This window comes from Plasmodium coatneyi, chromosome 9, assembly GCF_001680005.1.
Source record: "Plasmodium coatneyi strain Hackeri chromosome 9, complete sequence".
NCBI classification, from domain to species: Eukaryota; Apicomplexa; class Aconoidasida; order Haemosporida; family Plasmodiidae; genus Plasmodium; species Plasmodium coatneyi.
The window spans coordinates 1,225,692-1,240,393 of record NC_033564.1 but is presented as its reverse complement, the minus strand read 5'-3'; the positions used below and the strand labels follow the sequence as shown (position 1 = coordinate 1,240,393).

The following is a 14,702-nucleotide window of genomic DNA, read 5'->3' as shown; positions in this document are numbered from 1 at the left end:
GTTCACCACAAATTTACACCTGTGGGCATGCGCAAACGGACAGGGCGGCACTTCACCGCAAAAGCAAAATGTTTGCATGTTTCACCTCCAAAACGGAAGGGACTTAAAAACACGCAAGAATATAAGGTTCAGCAAAGCAGCCTGCTAGGGTAAAATTCGAAGGGTGTGAATTCATTCCCACAGGTGAAAGGTGACCTACCTTGAAAAGGTCCAAAAAAAAAAAAAAGTGTAAAGGGCAGAAACGCCTATATAACCGTTTTACAATGTTTATTTAACTGTTCTGTGTACCTAAAAAACTTTCCTCAAATAAACCCAAATGAACGCTTTTAAAATGACCAAGGGGGTGAAGAAGCAGAAAAAAGGGGAACAACAGGGCACAGCATAGCAGCCAACATGAACCTGTACGCCAGCTTAAGGCTCTCTTTAATTCTTCCCCGTTTGCGAACAAGTGCCCATCTCCATTTGCACCCCTTTCTTAACTAAACCCAACAAACGGGGGCGAGAAGCAAAGAGGTGTGATCTTATTTTTCTCGCGGTCCGTCCAACATTTCCTTTTCATTTGAAAAAAAAGAAAAAAGTAAACCTTACAATCTGCAGTACGTATATCTACCTTCGTTCCTGCGCTATAACAGATGGAACTGGGTGGTGCATCTACCTCGTGCAAACAGAATAACATGCAAATGCACGCGGCACGAGAGCGCATCTGTTCCTGCATGCACACCGATAATTCGCTAACCTAATGCGTGGATGTAGGGATGAAAACACACCTTATCCTGGTAAAAGAGCATTTAAATGGTTACAAAAAGAGATGATCATATATGTACATGCATACACACACACATACCATAAGAAAGCATATTCGTTTTGCTCCCCCTAGATGCACTCGCCCTAATATTCAAATGATATCCAAACCGCACCCAGGACGAGCATCATTCCCCCATGTGTACTCCCGCTTGCTGGTCAGTGCATACTTCGGCACGTCCGACCTGCGGCACACGTTTTTAAGTAAATCGCGCCTCGGTTGGAAGCCTGCGCCGTCCGTCGTCCCTAGGCTGTACCCGCAATTGGCATTTTTTTTTTTTTTTTTTATGGACATTTTAATATTCGCGCGTGGCAATTTTGGCAAACATTACCGATTGACGCTTCACAAAAATTAAATCAGATTTTGTGTAATTTCAGTTAAAGTATTCGCCTCCAGTGTGTTGAATCCGTTTCCACACTTTATTATTCCCTTCGCAGTTCGAATATGTGTTGCGCCATTTTGCTGTTTCTCTAATTTATTGGTCTCTTTCGGCCGTCCCTGTAACAGGTGCTTCCCCCTTCTTCCATAGCGACATTTTGACCGTGTGTAGTCCCCATAGGGGTATACACAATTCAGTTCTTTTGTTTCGTTTCCCCTCCACACCCTAGTAAATTCGCAAAAACAAGCAAATTTAGCAAAGTGTATCAAAACATAGCAACAAATTTGAAACAAAAAAAAAGCAAAGAACAACAACACGACTGGCGGTACAATTTTTTCTCTCATTTTCCAATTTTTTTTTTTTTTTTTTTTTTCATTCCACAACAAAAAAAAAAAAAAAAAAATGCCCCGTTCGACGCCACACCCACAAAATCGAAAAATACACAGTGAAGAAAATAAGTTATATATATATATATATATATATATTTTTTCATCCCAGCACTTTCGTTTAATTTATCACCCCCCCCATCCTTGCCTTCATTACACATCCCTATGTGCAGTGCATAATTGTATGTGCATATGGGAGAGCATAAACAAACGTATGTTTAACTGCGTATGAAAAATAAATAAATAAAAACAGTAAGGACGAAAAGAAAGAAAATTACCTATAGGTATTGGAAGGAAAGTTGTTGATTGCTCTGTTAAGTTAACGCACTGACCTGACCCCAGCCACGAACAGGAAAACCGCCAGTTAACGAACGAACACAACGACATAAACTCTGAAAATCGCAAACAGCCATTTCACTGCCAATCTCCGTGGCGAATTAGCCTTTAGCAAGCGTCCGAGTTGTTCATGTGTTGAGTTCAAATTAGCGGACTTCCACTTTGTTCAGTTTTTCTCCTCTGAGTTAGCAACTTCCTGAGTGGCCACCTCACCAACGGTTGATGCCAATTTGGCGCTGCGCGCAAAAATCGACTCGACGCTCCATACGCGCCTGTGGGTGCTGACCGTTATCTCTGCGTGTATCCGTGTGTACGTGCGCGAAGAGCGGTTTCCCCAGTTAGGCGCTTACCAATTCTCGGCTGCTATTCCCCGCTGTGTACTTGTATGCATCCTATTTTATATGTGTGAATTTTTTTTCCGACGTTATTTTGACCAACACAAAGGGAAAGCCTGTGGCTGCGATCCACCCATGCCCGAACGAATGCACATATGATGGTACGTTCGTACACCCCCTCCACGTGTGATTATTCATGTGCTATATAGTACCACTACTTAACCCAATAAGAGTTAAGGCCCGCCGAGTAAATACCACTGCCTACGGAAGGTGCTGCAGGTGAATCCTTTCGATCTCCATAAAAAAAAAAATCACAACTGTGTATGCAACAGTATGCGGCACGTTTATGTAGGCTGATATGTATATGCTCGCACTCCCATTGATTTGTTTTTTCTTTTTGTTTTAATCCTTTTATTTCCTTTAGTCTTTACTTTTTATTCTTTTGTTTTTCGTCCTTTTGTTTAGTTGTTTAGCAGTCTGCTAATTTGCTCCCCCTGCACGTTTATCCTCTTCAACTGTGACGGCCGAATCGTTCCTGCGAAGATTTGGCAACTCCTCCCGTGCGGAGCGCCAATGTACGTACGTAAGTCGTCCTTCGCACGGGCACTGTGCAAAAGCACAACAGGCGTCTACGCAGGTGTGTACGAGGATCTACACGCACATGCATACATGTGTATATTTTAAAATACAAGTTGAGAGCAGCCCGATCAGTGAAGTAGAAAAAAAAGGACGATCATCTCTTCGTCACTGAACCAAAAGGAGGAAGGGACATTAACATATTCCAAATACGTTTATTTAAACATAAAGGTAGAGGCCCATTTCGATTGCCCCTCGTGAGTATATCTCCACTTGGGAATTTACTTCGCATCTGTCTTCGTTAGGAGGCTTGCCTATTTGCCATTGCAGAGGGAAGGCTAATTTAACTCGTGGTAGTCTCCGTGGCGTTACCCCATCCCGAGAGGAAGAAACAGACGTAGACACTCAACCCACAAGCTGACGTAATAAGCGCATTTTCCCCCCTCCTATGGAAGAGCAGAAGAAGAGACGAACGGAGGAGGGGAAGAAATCGAACAGCGTGGTGGAGAGCACCTCGCCCTACCCCCTGAGGAGGAAAAGTAGCGCAGGGTCGGTGAATTCGCAAATCACAGAGACGAGGAATAAACAGGGTGTCTACCCAATTACGGAGGGTAACCTTAGAATCCAGGAAGGAGAAGACAAAAACACCAAAGTAAAGGAGATTCTAAAAAAGTACGTGAGTAATGTTTTTGAAAATGAAGACACCTTATACATTTACTGCAAGTACGTCATGCTGCACTATGGGAAGGATCTAATAAATGCAGACCAAATGGATTCCCTAAACTTTCAGATGATCAACGGTGGAATTACAAACATCCTAGTGAAAGTGAAAGACACCTCGACGCAAAGTCAATACCTGATAAGACTCTACGGACCAAAAACGGATATAATTATTAACAGGGAGAGGGAAAAGAAAATCTCCTGCATTTTGTACGATAAAAATATATCCAAAAAAATATATGTCTTCTTTCCAAACGGGAGAATTGAAGAATTCATGGATGGCTATGCCTTATCCAGGGAGGACATAAAAAGTCCAAATTTTCAGAAACTCATTGCAAGGAATCTCAAGCTTTTACATGACATTAACCTGAACGATAGTTTGTATAAGGAGCTGCAGGTAACGCAGAACGTCCCTGGAACGAGACCATCCTTCTTGTGGAACACCATCTGGAAGTACTTTAATTTGCTGAATGAAGAACGGAAGAAAAGTTGTTCCTTCGATTCTAAGGCTAATATTTTAAAACTTATCGACTTTGACATGCTGCGGGATAGCATAATTGAGGTGGAGAAGCTATGCAAAGCGGAAAACTCACCCATTGTACTTTGCCACTGTGATTTGCTTTCCTCCAACATAATCAACACGGTGGAAACGGTTGACTCGCTTGGTGATCCTTACAACGGGAACAATGATGGTGTTACCACCCCTGCGAACGACGGGGAAAATATCTCCTTCATCGACTTCGAGTACTCCTGCCCCATGGAGCGTGCCTATGACATAGCCAACCATTTTAACGAATACGCTGGGTTTAACTGCGAATGGGACTTAATTCCATCCAAGGAGGAGGAGTATTATTTTATAAAACATTACCTAGGAACAGAGGATGAGGAATTAATTAATCAGCTGATTAAGGAAGTACAACCGTTTTACGTCTGCTCGCATATCAACTGGGGTCTGTGGTCCCTCCTCCAAGGCATGCACTCGTCCATTGACTTTGACTTCATGAACTACGGCATGACTCGCCTTACTGCATCCTGTCTGCCCATTTTCAGATCCAAGGTGTCCAAAAAGGAGGAGTAATGAAGCAACATATGGCGCACCCAACGTGGCCGTAATTACCACACACAATGCAGAACTACCCTCCTAGAAATGCCTTCACAGATATTCACCCGTTACCACGCCCTAGCAATACCGTTAAGAGAGTTACCAAATGAGATGCGAGCGAACTCAAGAGTGGAAGCCGTGGAAGACGCGTAGCAAATTCACACGTTTGTGCAAGAGTCCAATTTAGAGGATGGCCCTTTTATGGAGACCGTATTTTTGGAACCTTCATTTATGGAGTTCTTTTTGGCGAGATCACTTTTCTTATTCATTTTTCCCGGGAGGGAAAACCCATAATTCTTTTTCCATGCAAGAGAGAGGTACACCCTTACGAGAGATCCCCTCTTTTTTGGATAAACGTAGAAATGTAGAATGGTGCGAACCGTCTAGTGTGTTGAGGGGACAGGTACTTTGCACGGACAGATGAGAAGCATTGGGGTCATTGTCAGATGAGGTAATGAACTTTCCCCCCACGGATCTGCACTAATGAATGCGAAATAGGGGAGGGAGTAGTAGTGGGTAATAAATCCATTTGCTCTCTCTCTTTACCGGTGGACATTTCCAGTCTCTGCCATTTTTTATTCCTCTTAATTTTTGCACAGTCTATTTTATGGCAATGTTGATGGCAATGTTTCGTGCCGCTCAGTGTGAATTGATGCTCCTATCGTTAAGCGGTGCGTAGAGATACACATTTATTTACCCGTTTGGTGGTTGCTCCCCGTCCTGCCGCTTAACCACCGCTACGTTTGGCTTCTTCTTTTTTTTTTTTTTTTTTTTTTTTACCCTTCATTTGGCCATAATTCCAATTCAAACGCTATTTATTCAACCAGGAGAAGCAGAGTCCACATCAGAGTTGATGTTTTTAATTTTTTCCCTTTACCACGTGAAGAGGTCTGCCTTTTGATTGCATTTTTTTTTTTTTTTCTACCTCCTGATCTGGCAAGGAAAAAATAAAATAAAAAAAAAAATAAAATAAAAACGTGCAAGTGATATAATTAATGACATAATGTAATAATGACATGGTGGCATCAGAACGTATTGTCCATGGAAGGAATGAATAATTCACTTGTCGGGATTCACTTCTGTGTGGGTTACTACTCCTGGGATAACACGTACTGAAGGTGCAGACGGGTTGGAAATTATTCCATGGGAAGCCACGTCTGCACACCGCTATAGCGATTCTACAGCTTGCACTAGTCGATGACCAGGGGGAGGTCCTTGCGCGCAAAGTGCTCAGAGGGGTCCGGCTTTCTGTTGTGCAGCTTTCTGTCCACCTCTTTTCGAAGTGCCTCGTAATACTCACCCAGGTCCGAATCACTGAGGTGGTCATATTTCGCATACTGGTTGTAATCATCCTTGATAGGTACCCTCTCGGAAGGGGCGTAAATATTTTCCCGCAACAGTTGGGGGATGTTAACGCTTTGGCTCTTCTTCTGGTTCTGCTCAGCGTCCATTTCAGCTTCCAACAAAATATTTTTCGTTTTTTTTTTAATTTCTTCAAAAAATGATTCGTCAACGATATTTTTTTTTTTCATGTAGCTAGCCAAATGTACAATTGGATCTCTCTTCCTCCATGATGCTTTTTCTTCCTGTATGCGCAATTCGTCTGGATCTGCAAGGGAGTGTCCTTTCGCACGGTAGGTGATTGCTTCGATGAGTACGGGTCCACATTCTCTCCTTCTCATTTGGTTGATCTTTTTTTTTGCTAATTTGTATATTCCTATGGCATCGTTTCCATCCACTTTGTATGTGTCTATTTTGAATGCCCTTCCTTTAGCGTAGTTGTTTTGCAGATCATCTGTGGAGCTCCTTGAACCCTCCATTCCTATCGCCCAGTTGTTGTTTTCTATGACGAACAGGATTGGAAGGTTATACGTGGCCGCTAGGTTTAGTGACTCGAAGAACTGTCCGATGTTGGCCGTCCCGTCACCGAGGAAGCAGACCACCACGTTGGTATCTTCACGTGGTGAGGAAATACTACTTGGTGAAACACCCCCATTTGGTGAAACATTCCCCCTCAGGGGGAACTCCCGCTTGTACAAAATGCTGTAGGCCAAACCGACGGCGATGGGAATCTGTTCTCCGATGAAGCCGAACCCCCCAATGAAGTTTTCACTTTTACTGTAAATATGCATAGATCCACCTTTGCCTCTGTTAGTGCTTCCATAGTAATTCCCATACAACTCATTAAGCACCTTCCTTGGAGGAACATTTTTGCTAATGGCATGCACATGGTCTCTATACGTGCTGGTGACAAAATCAGAGGGTAGCAAATTTTTTATAATTCCTGAACTGATGGCTTCTTGTCCATTGTACAGATGCACGAACCCGTTTATCCTTTTACTATAGTACAGTTTTGCAACCAGATTTTCAAACATCCTTCCCAGATGCATATCCTCATAGAGCATGGTTATTTCGTCTTTGCTGATCTTCACGTCGGCGAGGTAATCCTCCAGGTTGTTGTCTGGCAGGTAAACATTGTACTTGGCTTGGTTGTCCCAATTGGGGAGGCATTCCTTGGCTCCTGCAACGTCTACATTGTTTTCTTTTTTACTATAGGGTCCTACCCTAGTGTTCCTCTCGTCGAGTTGAAATGTCTTCACCACTGGCTCGTCCACCTTTTTTGACCCCACCACATGGGCCTTCATCGTCCTCTGGTGTGCATCCCCTTTTTTCCCGTCGACGGTCACACTCCAAGCGCTTGCACCATTCTTTGCGGACGCGTAATTCAGAAATAGGACTTTGTTGGGCTTCCTCTGCATGTATACAGCTCGGATGTGCTCCCCCCTCAGGATAAGTGCCAAGAGGAAGAAGCACACTTCGGCCTTCATCGTTCCGCGTTAGCTCTTCGTCCATACGTTGTCCGTACGTCCCTGCTTTTCCACCCTAGCCTGAACAGGAAACGACAAAATGTGCAACCACCGGGCAAATAAAAAAAAAAAAAAAAAAAAATTCAAACTGCCACTTGGGTATGCCTCCACGTAGCAGCAAAATTAATTCATAGGACACTGCGTTGATCTTGCAACGGGAGGGGAAAAAAAATGCGTGTATGCAATTTTCCACGTTGTCACCTGCACGCAAAAATCTGGCAACGTTGCCAAGGAATCTTCAGCTGAAAGGCTTCCACATAAGATAAAGCAACACAATCAGACGATCTCCACGTCATTGGAGTGAGAAAAAAAAAAAAAAAAAAATAGGCAAAGGAAGGAAAATACTTACCCAGTGGGACATGTGGAATGTGCGTTTGGGTTACTCTCTGCCTTTTTGCTACGCCATCTTGACATTTCACTGCATGCGGTTGCCGTGCCTTTTCCGTTTTTTTTTTTTTTTTTTTTTTTCCTATGCAGAGAGCGCAGTGTAAACCGTTGCTGCACTGTCAAAGGGGGAAAAAAATAAAGAAATAAAAAATTAAAAAAAAGAGGGAATATTTATTTTTTTTTTTTTTTTTTGCATATTTAAAGGAAAAAAAAAAAAATTAAATAAACCTATACAAAGTAAACAAGTGAATGCTCTTCCTTCGGGATAGCCCTTCAGTGTTTCCCTTTTGCGTCATTTTAAAGTAATTCTGTTTCGCGCATGTAAGAGTGACTCTCTGTAGCGTGAAGTTTTTTTTTCCCCTACATTCTTTTGATAACGTTTCTTCCCCCCTAGAGAGGTGCCTGTTTGAAGGAAACTAGTTCTGCTTAACTGGTATCACAGGGGAAGAGCGACGTGGTGACTTACCAAGTGAAGCACAACGGGGGAATACCTCCCTGCAAATAGTTTATAACAACGGCGTAGGTCACAACGAGGACGGGACTTATTGCCCGCCCGTAACAGTACACGTTTATTTACGCATGCGCTTCGCCTGTTCAGAATTCCCGGGCACCACCACGGTCTCAGTGGAAAGGCCAGAGGCTCGAGGCCAAATGGAACAGCCGTCTATGCCCCTATGGCTCAGCACCTTCGAGGAAGATATTGATACCTACATTTTCATTTCCTCAAGGGACAACAAACTCTATCTAGGTTAGCCTGGGGAGGACAATAACTGCGCTGATTTGTTCTTCGCACCGATGCAGTGCACCGATCAACGTATTATCGCACCAACATTCAGCATTGCCACATACACACGTATGCACATATACATGTAAATTGCCTCTTATCCCTTCCCCCCACTAAAGGAATACTGAGAACGTACGATCAACATGGAAACATATTTCTAACGCACTGTGTGGAGAAAATAATAGTCCCCGAGAGGAACTACTTTTCGGACGTCTACGTTGGTAAGTGGGGAACGTTCATCTGTTTCGCGTTGTATATGTTGTGTGATCCCTTTAACTTGTGAGGTTGCACTGAATTGGCTGACCCCATGTCGGTGAAGTATCCACCTCTAAGTAGTCGTTACCATTTCCATGTTGTTATCACCGCGTGTTTAGGAAACCTCATCATCAGGGGTGACAACATTGCCTACTTCGGCTCCGTGGACGAGGACAAATACGCAAAGATGTTTGACTACTCACAGCAAAATAAGGATGGAAATGAACCGGAGGATACTTTAGAAGGCGATTTACCAAAGGGCCAAAAATCCCTGCCCCCCGAAAATGTCGTTCTACAGTACAAACCGATAAATCAAATTCTGAGCTACCTCCCAGATGGTAATCAGGACTTCGCCGTTTTTGAGAATTAAAAAATTCGACCTGAAAAATAAAAATGAAAAATAAACCATCGAGCGGGGGAAACCCTTACCTTGGCATGCACCCTCAAAGGAGGAGTTAGGATGACATCCTTGTTAACCTATTTTGCTTGCACTGTGTAGGTGATTAGCACGTTTATATTTGTGTGGGGTTAAACGGTGAACCTCCTCCATCATTTGACCCCATTTGTGAGTTTTCCCTTAGAGCACAACAGAACGCAGGAACTTGCGGCCTCATTTTAGTATCCTCCATTTTGATGGTTATCATGTGTTGGATTGTGTCTTTTCTTCCGTTTGGGAATTGTCCCAGTTGGGAAGTCAGTTTTGGGTTTCCACCCATTGCGCTCTTCCTTTTTTATTTTTTTAAGTCCGCTTAACTTTTCCGTGTCTGCTTCACCGGTGTAGGCGCAGCTGGTACCTTTCTCCCCCTTTGCCTATCTCCATTCCGCTACCACGTCGTCCCCTTTTTTTTGTGTATCCACCTTCTCCTTCGCCTCTTACGCAACTTATCCCATTCTATTTTATTCTGTCTATATTCTGTTATGTTTTTTTCTTTTTTTTTCTATTGTATATGATCGTGGTATACCCTATCCTGTATTAAGCTGCCCTGTCTGGGTCCCACTTCTACCACATCTCTCTTCACCTGCTTAACTTTTTACTCCACCCAAAATAGACATTTGGCTAATTATGCATAAGTAATTTTTTCTCTCTTCACCATTGGGTTGTTGCTCATGTGGCCCTTTTTTTTTTTTTTTTTTGTTTTCCTTCCCCTACTCATTAACTGAGTAGCCACTCGTAGGGGCAGCATACATGTTGAGTGTAGGTGCTACCTTTACTTGGCCTCGGAGTAACAATGGGAAGAAAAAAAAAAAAAAACATCACCATATGGTGTCTATGCAGAGCACCTGGTTGAGTCAAGTTCGGTTAGACCGAAACTGAATTAGACAAAGTAGATTCGATAATTGATAACTCTTGTTTTGTCCCATGCAGGGGGTAAAAAATGAGAAAAAATTAAAAAATAAAAAATGAGAAAATTAAAAAAATTGAAAAACTGTGCACATGCTTGAACGAGTCTAAGCATCTGCTTGGCACATGGGTACCAATAAATCTTCAAGGGGATTTACATACTTCCCGTGTGCTCATGCACAAGAAGCCCCTCCCTTCCCCTTCGCTGAATACTTTTTAGAGCAGACAGACAGAACTGGGGGCGGGGGAGCTGTATTCAGGTGGAGGGAAATATGCCGATCATCACATGTACACACACACACAGACACATATGTTCGTGTGAATTTAAAAATCAGGGGAAGCATTAAAACAATTAGCACCGAAATTGCCCAACGAGGCCAAAGGGGGAAATGAAAAAAAAAGCAGTAATGAAAAAGCAGAGGCCAAAAAACTGCAGCGATGACGTAAACACAGAAAGAGCTGGCGAATATAAATTTGCGAAATGCTCAAAAAACTTGCTGCAGGAATTTCAAAAAAAAATAAATAATAAATAACAACGTTAGCAATGTTAGCAACAATTGGGAAGGCCAAACGGTGCATGAGGGAGTCAGACCGCGCGTCAAACGGACGCCACCCACATAGAAAAGCATAAACTGAATGCTTCAAAATTCAGCCGCTCTTTCTTTCACTCGAAGGAGTAATGCTCGCTGAAAGGTGTACAAAAAAAAAAAAAAATAAATAAAAAGGAAAAAAAAAATAGGGGAGAGGTGCTGTGACAGGAAGCTGTGGTCAGGGATGCAACACTAATTCGAAGGCGATGGTGGCAAATATGTTGTAATATCTGGAAACAAATGTCGCGCACGGAAAAGGGGGGAAAAGAAAAAAAAAAAAAATTAAGGCAGCTAATATGAGTCCTTCGAAGAATCGCTCTCTGATTCTGACACATCACTACGCTTGCTTTTCAACTCCAGTTGCGCTTTGCACCAGTTGTACATTTCTCTGCGGGGGGTGGGGAAGAAATGGGCGGGAAAATGAAAACAGTGTGAGGGAAAACACTCTCATGCGTGCAGCGTCCTCTACATCGAATCGCGCAGCTGTACCTGAACACGTCCGCCTTGGTGAGTTTGTCGTCCAGTTCGATCTCGCCGCTGTCGAGGGTTTTCCACACGGCTTTGTTTTTGAATTTCCGGAACAGCTGCGGGGGGGGGAAAAAAGTAAGAAGCGAAACGTGAGAGGGAATTAATTGTAAACCCTCCTTCTGACGCGGCAAATGCAACGGGGTAGCGTAACTCACCTCGAAGTGTATGTCTTGGTGTAACTTGCCCAGGAGTACCTGGAAGGCCAGCTTCTCCTCCTCCTCGATGGACTGCTCAATGGTGTCCTCAGGGGAATGCAAAAGAGCCTTCTCCTTATCAACATCGTCCTTATTAACATGATCTTGTGACGTGCCCTGTGCACCTTGAAAAGAGGAGTTCTTCTTTTTCTCCTTCCTATGTTGAAGCTCCAAAATGGAACCAGTAATTTGAGTCGACAACTCATGCACTTTCATCCAAATGAAGCTAGACGGTTTGGACAGGAACAATAAGTTGTTCACGTACAGATATACGTCATTATAAATAAAAAGGATATTCTCATATTTCCCATTCTTTAGCTTATCCAGGATACAATGGAAATAGAAACAATTATTCTCCTCAATTTTGTGGCTTAAATTTTTAAAATTATTTTCTATGTTTATTATTTTGTCATAAAAGGTGTTTCTTAGGAGAGTAAAAACTTCCTCACATAACTGTATCCTCTCCTTATTATCGGTTCCATTTAACAGTTCGTTTTTTACATGATCATTTGTTTTATTTCCTTTTTCGCTAGCTGAGTCGAGATGGTTGTAACCGTCCTTCGGTCTCCTTTGTGTTTCCCGTCCTGTGGGAGATTCTTCCCTTTTAGTGAGTTCGTTCCTATCACAGTGGGCTGCTACTCCTCCACCTGAGCGTGTTACCAATTTTCCTTCCTCTTTGTTGTCATCCTCTGCATCGTAGCGACCTGTACCATTTGGATCTTCACTGTTGTCCACATAGTTTAGGTTCCCCTGTCTCCTCTCGTGGGTTCCTTCCCTTTTCAGGCCCGAGGTAAGTCCTTCACCCTTCCACCTCTTGGCCTCCTGTAGAAGTTCATCCAGCCTTAACAACTCCCTCTTTTTTTTCTTCTTGGGGTCATCGATAAGGGAGAATCTGAAACCACTGCCTGAAAGGACGTAGGATATCAGCGCAAATTCCTTCTCAGTGAGGTAAATTTCTCCCCTACATGCTTTTATCTCACCTTTTCCTTTATTAAACGCTGCTATGGCGGTTATTGCTAACTCCAACTCACCGCTCTGTGGCACGATGTTCGTCCCCTCTGTCTGGAACTCGCTGCTTGCCCCTTTGGATAACAACCCCAATTCACTGCCGCTGTGCGCGCTACCATTCACGCTGCCATTAGCGTTACCATCAGCGTTACCATCAGCATTACCATCGCCATTATCGTTAGCGTTACCGTTAGCGTTACCATCTGTGTTTCCCTCCTCACACGGTGCACTGCTAAAATTTCCTATCTTACTCAAACACCTTGCAAAAAAGGAAGACGATTGCACCGGGCCTTCGTTGCGCTCGCTCTGTTCATCCGTGCTGACGTGCCCGGAATGGGCTATCTCCTTCGAGTCGGCCGAATAGGCAGGGTTCACCCCGTCCACCGAGTTTTCCGCAGAATCTCCAACGTCCTGACTTCCCTTCATCTTGCCGCTCCCATCTGGGCCTGTTTCTCCTACGGCCTGAAGGTCATTGTCATGATCGCTACTCGGGAGTTCACTATCATTTTTCTCATTCATTTTTTCATTATATTAAAAACTGGAAAAACTTTTTTTCTCTCTCTCGTTGATTCGTTGGCGGTGCGATTGTTCTTTTGCTTTTTGTGCAATCTTACGAAGGCGTTCTCCTTTGTCTGCTTATTCTTACGTGTCTCTACTATATCGTTTGATATGCCTGGGTGTACTCTGTCGATAGCGCATAGGGTCTCGCTACTTTTCACCCCTTTCTTCGCGTGCGTCGTAGGCAGCCTGAGGGATCTGCTCCTTTCCTTTTTTGCGATCCTCCTGACGATTGTTCTGAAAATAATTATTCACTTTTCTGTGTCGTCTTTACTCTTGTGCTCATTCAGACTTCTGGCAAGTTGTATCATTATCCTGCTCAACTCCAATCTGCTTGGTCTTCCCCTTTTTTCGGGTTGCCCCGGTCCACTTCACTATTTCGGAACTATATATTATATGATCACTTTTTTGGAAGTTATGCAAACGGGGATTACGTTGAGTGTGCATATTCTCCTACTGTGTCTGGGTGTATACGCACGTGCGCACAGGCAGGTATGTGCCGCAGCAGATGCAGAAGAGGCAACGCTGAAACAGCACGCGCAAGTAACTTCTCTGAAGCAACTAGGCAGAAGAAGCTACGCATATGTAACTACACACACCTGCTAACGAGCAACCTCCAGCTGTTGCTATAGACGTGAGAACAATTCTAACGAACTGTGCACTTTCTCATGGCTTCGAAATTCTTCTCCTATTTAATTGAACACACGACATTATTTTTAAAAAAACATATGCGTGATAAACAGCCAAAATTAAAAAAAAAAAAAAAAAAAAAATAGACAGCTAGCTAGCTAGCCAATATCTAAAAGAATATTCTTGACAAGGGGAAGATGAATGAAAGACGGTTGTGTACGACACTGGCGCAACAGGGAGCTTTTCTTTTTTTCGAAGATACTCTCATTATTCGACTTGACCGTTGTTTTCATGTCAGCTGCTCCGTTGGTCATCGAATTCGGAGCTCCAACGTGAGACTGCGAGGTGCGTATGGATGGACAGACGGTGTGAATGTGACTACCTCTTCGCTACGAATCAACAGCAGAATTAAAAACTGCGCGCGCTTGTGCCAGGCTTGAAAAAAAAATTCGCAGAACTGAGTGCTACACAACTGCCTATTTCGCAACGGAGCACTAGTGCACTGCACGAAAACAAACTTCACTTCGCTGGAACGTGTTGTAAATTCACAAATTGGGGAGACGCCACCTTGTATGGCGACTTCTCTTCCGCTTTGCCAATTTGACGATTCGCGTCAAATTAACTTAACTTTAAAATGACAAATAGATTTAATCGTACTTGACACACTCATGTTTATCATAAATTAAAATAAAAAGGAAGTGAAAAAATGGGTGACTACAAACGGTGTGGGGGAAAAAAAAAGATCGTATTCCTCTTTCAACGGCTATATTGTACAACTCCGTATGTATGCAACACCATACGGTTTTCGTTAAAAAAAAAAAAATACATATAGCGCTTAAAAGTTGGATTAAACTGGAATGGGCTAGCTACCCCCCTGCGCCCAATTCTTATCAGCTTGGGTTAAATGATTAACTCGTTTGCAC

The 14,702-nt window shown here is 43.2% G+C and overlaps 4 protein-coding genes across 4 annotated transcripts; 2 read left to right on the top strand and 2 right to left on the bottom strand.

Moving 5' to 3' along the window:
- Positions 1-3,262: 3,262 nt before the first annotated feature.
- Positions 3,263-4,612, top strand: PCOAH_00025750 (Ethanolamine kinase; the record flags this gene model as incomplete). Its single annotated transcript, XM_020059380.1, has 1 exon — positions 3,263-4,612. One exon carries the CDS (start codon positions 3,263-3,265, stop codon positions 4,610-4,612), a length of 1,350 nt encoding a protein of 449 aa, XP_019915077.1.
- A 1,214-nt stretch (positions 4,613-5,826) lies between these two features.
- Positions 5,827-7,464, bottom strand: PCOAH_00025740 (Pyruvate dehydrogenase E1 component alpha subunit; the record flags this gene model as incomplete). The annotated part of the gene is made up of 1 exon (XM_020059379.1): positions 5,827-7,464. The coding sequence occupies one exon, from the start codon at positions 7,462-7,464 to the stop codon at positions 5,827-5,829; it is 1,638 nt and encodes a 545-aa protein (XP_019914944.1).
- A 1,077-nt stretch (positions 7,465-8,541) lies between these two features.
- On the top strand, positions 8,542-9,299 carry PCOAH_00025730 (LSM domain containing protein; the record flags this gene model as incomplete). The annotated part of the gene is made up of 3 exons (XM_020059378.1): positions 8,542-8,638; positions 8,794-8,895; positions 9,049-9,299. The coding sequence occupies 3 exons, from the start codon at positions 8,542-8,544 to the stop codon at positions 9,297-9,299; spliced, it is 450 nt and encodes a 149-aa protein (XP_019914866.1).
- A 1,853-nt stretch (positions 9,300-11,152) lies between these two features.
- On the bottom strand, positions 11,153-13,110 carry PCOAH_00025720 (Uncharacterized protein; the record flags this gene model as incomplete). Its single annotated transcript, XM_020059377.1, has 3 exons — positions 11,153-11,249; positions 11,351-11,445; positions 11,545-13,110. 3 exons carry the CDS (start codon positions 13,108-13,110, stop codon positions 11,153-11,155), a joined length of 1,758 nt encoding a protein of 585 aa, XP_019914730.1.
- Positions 13,111-14,702: the final 1,592 nt, after the last annotated feature.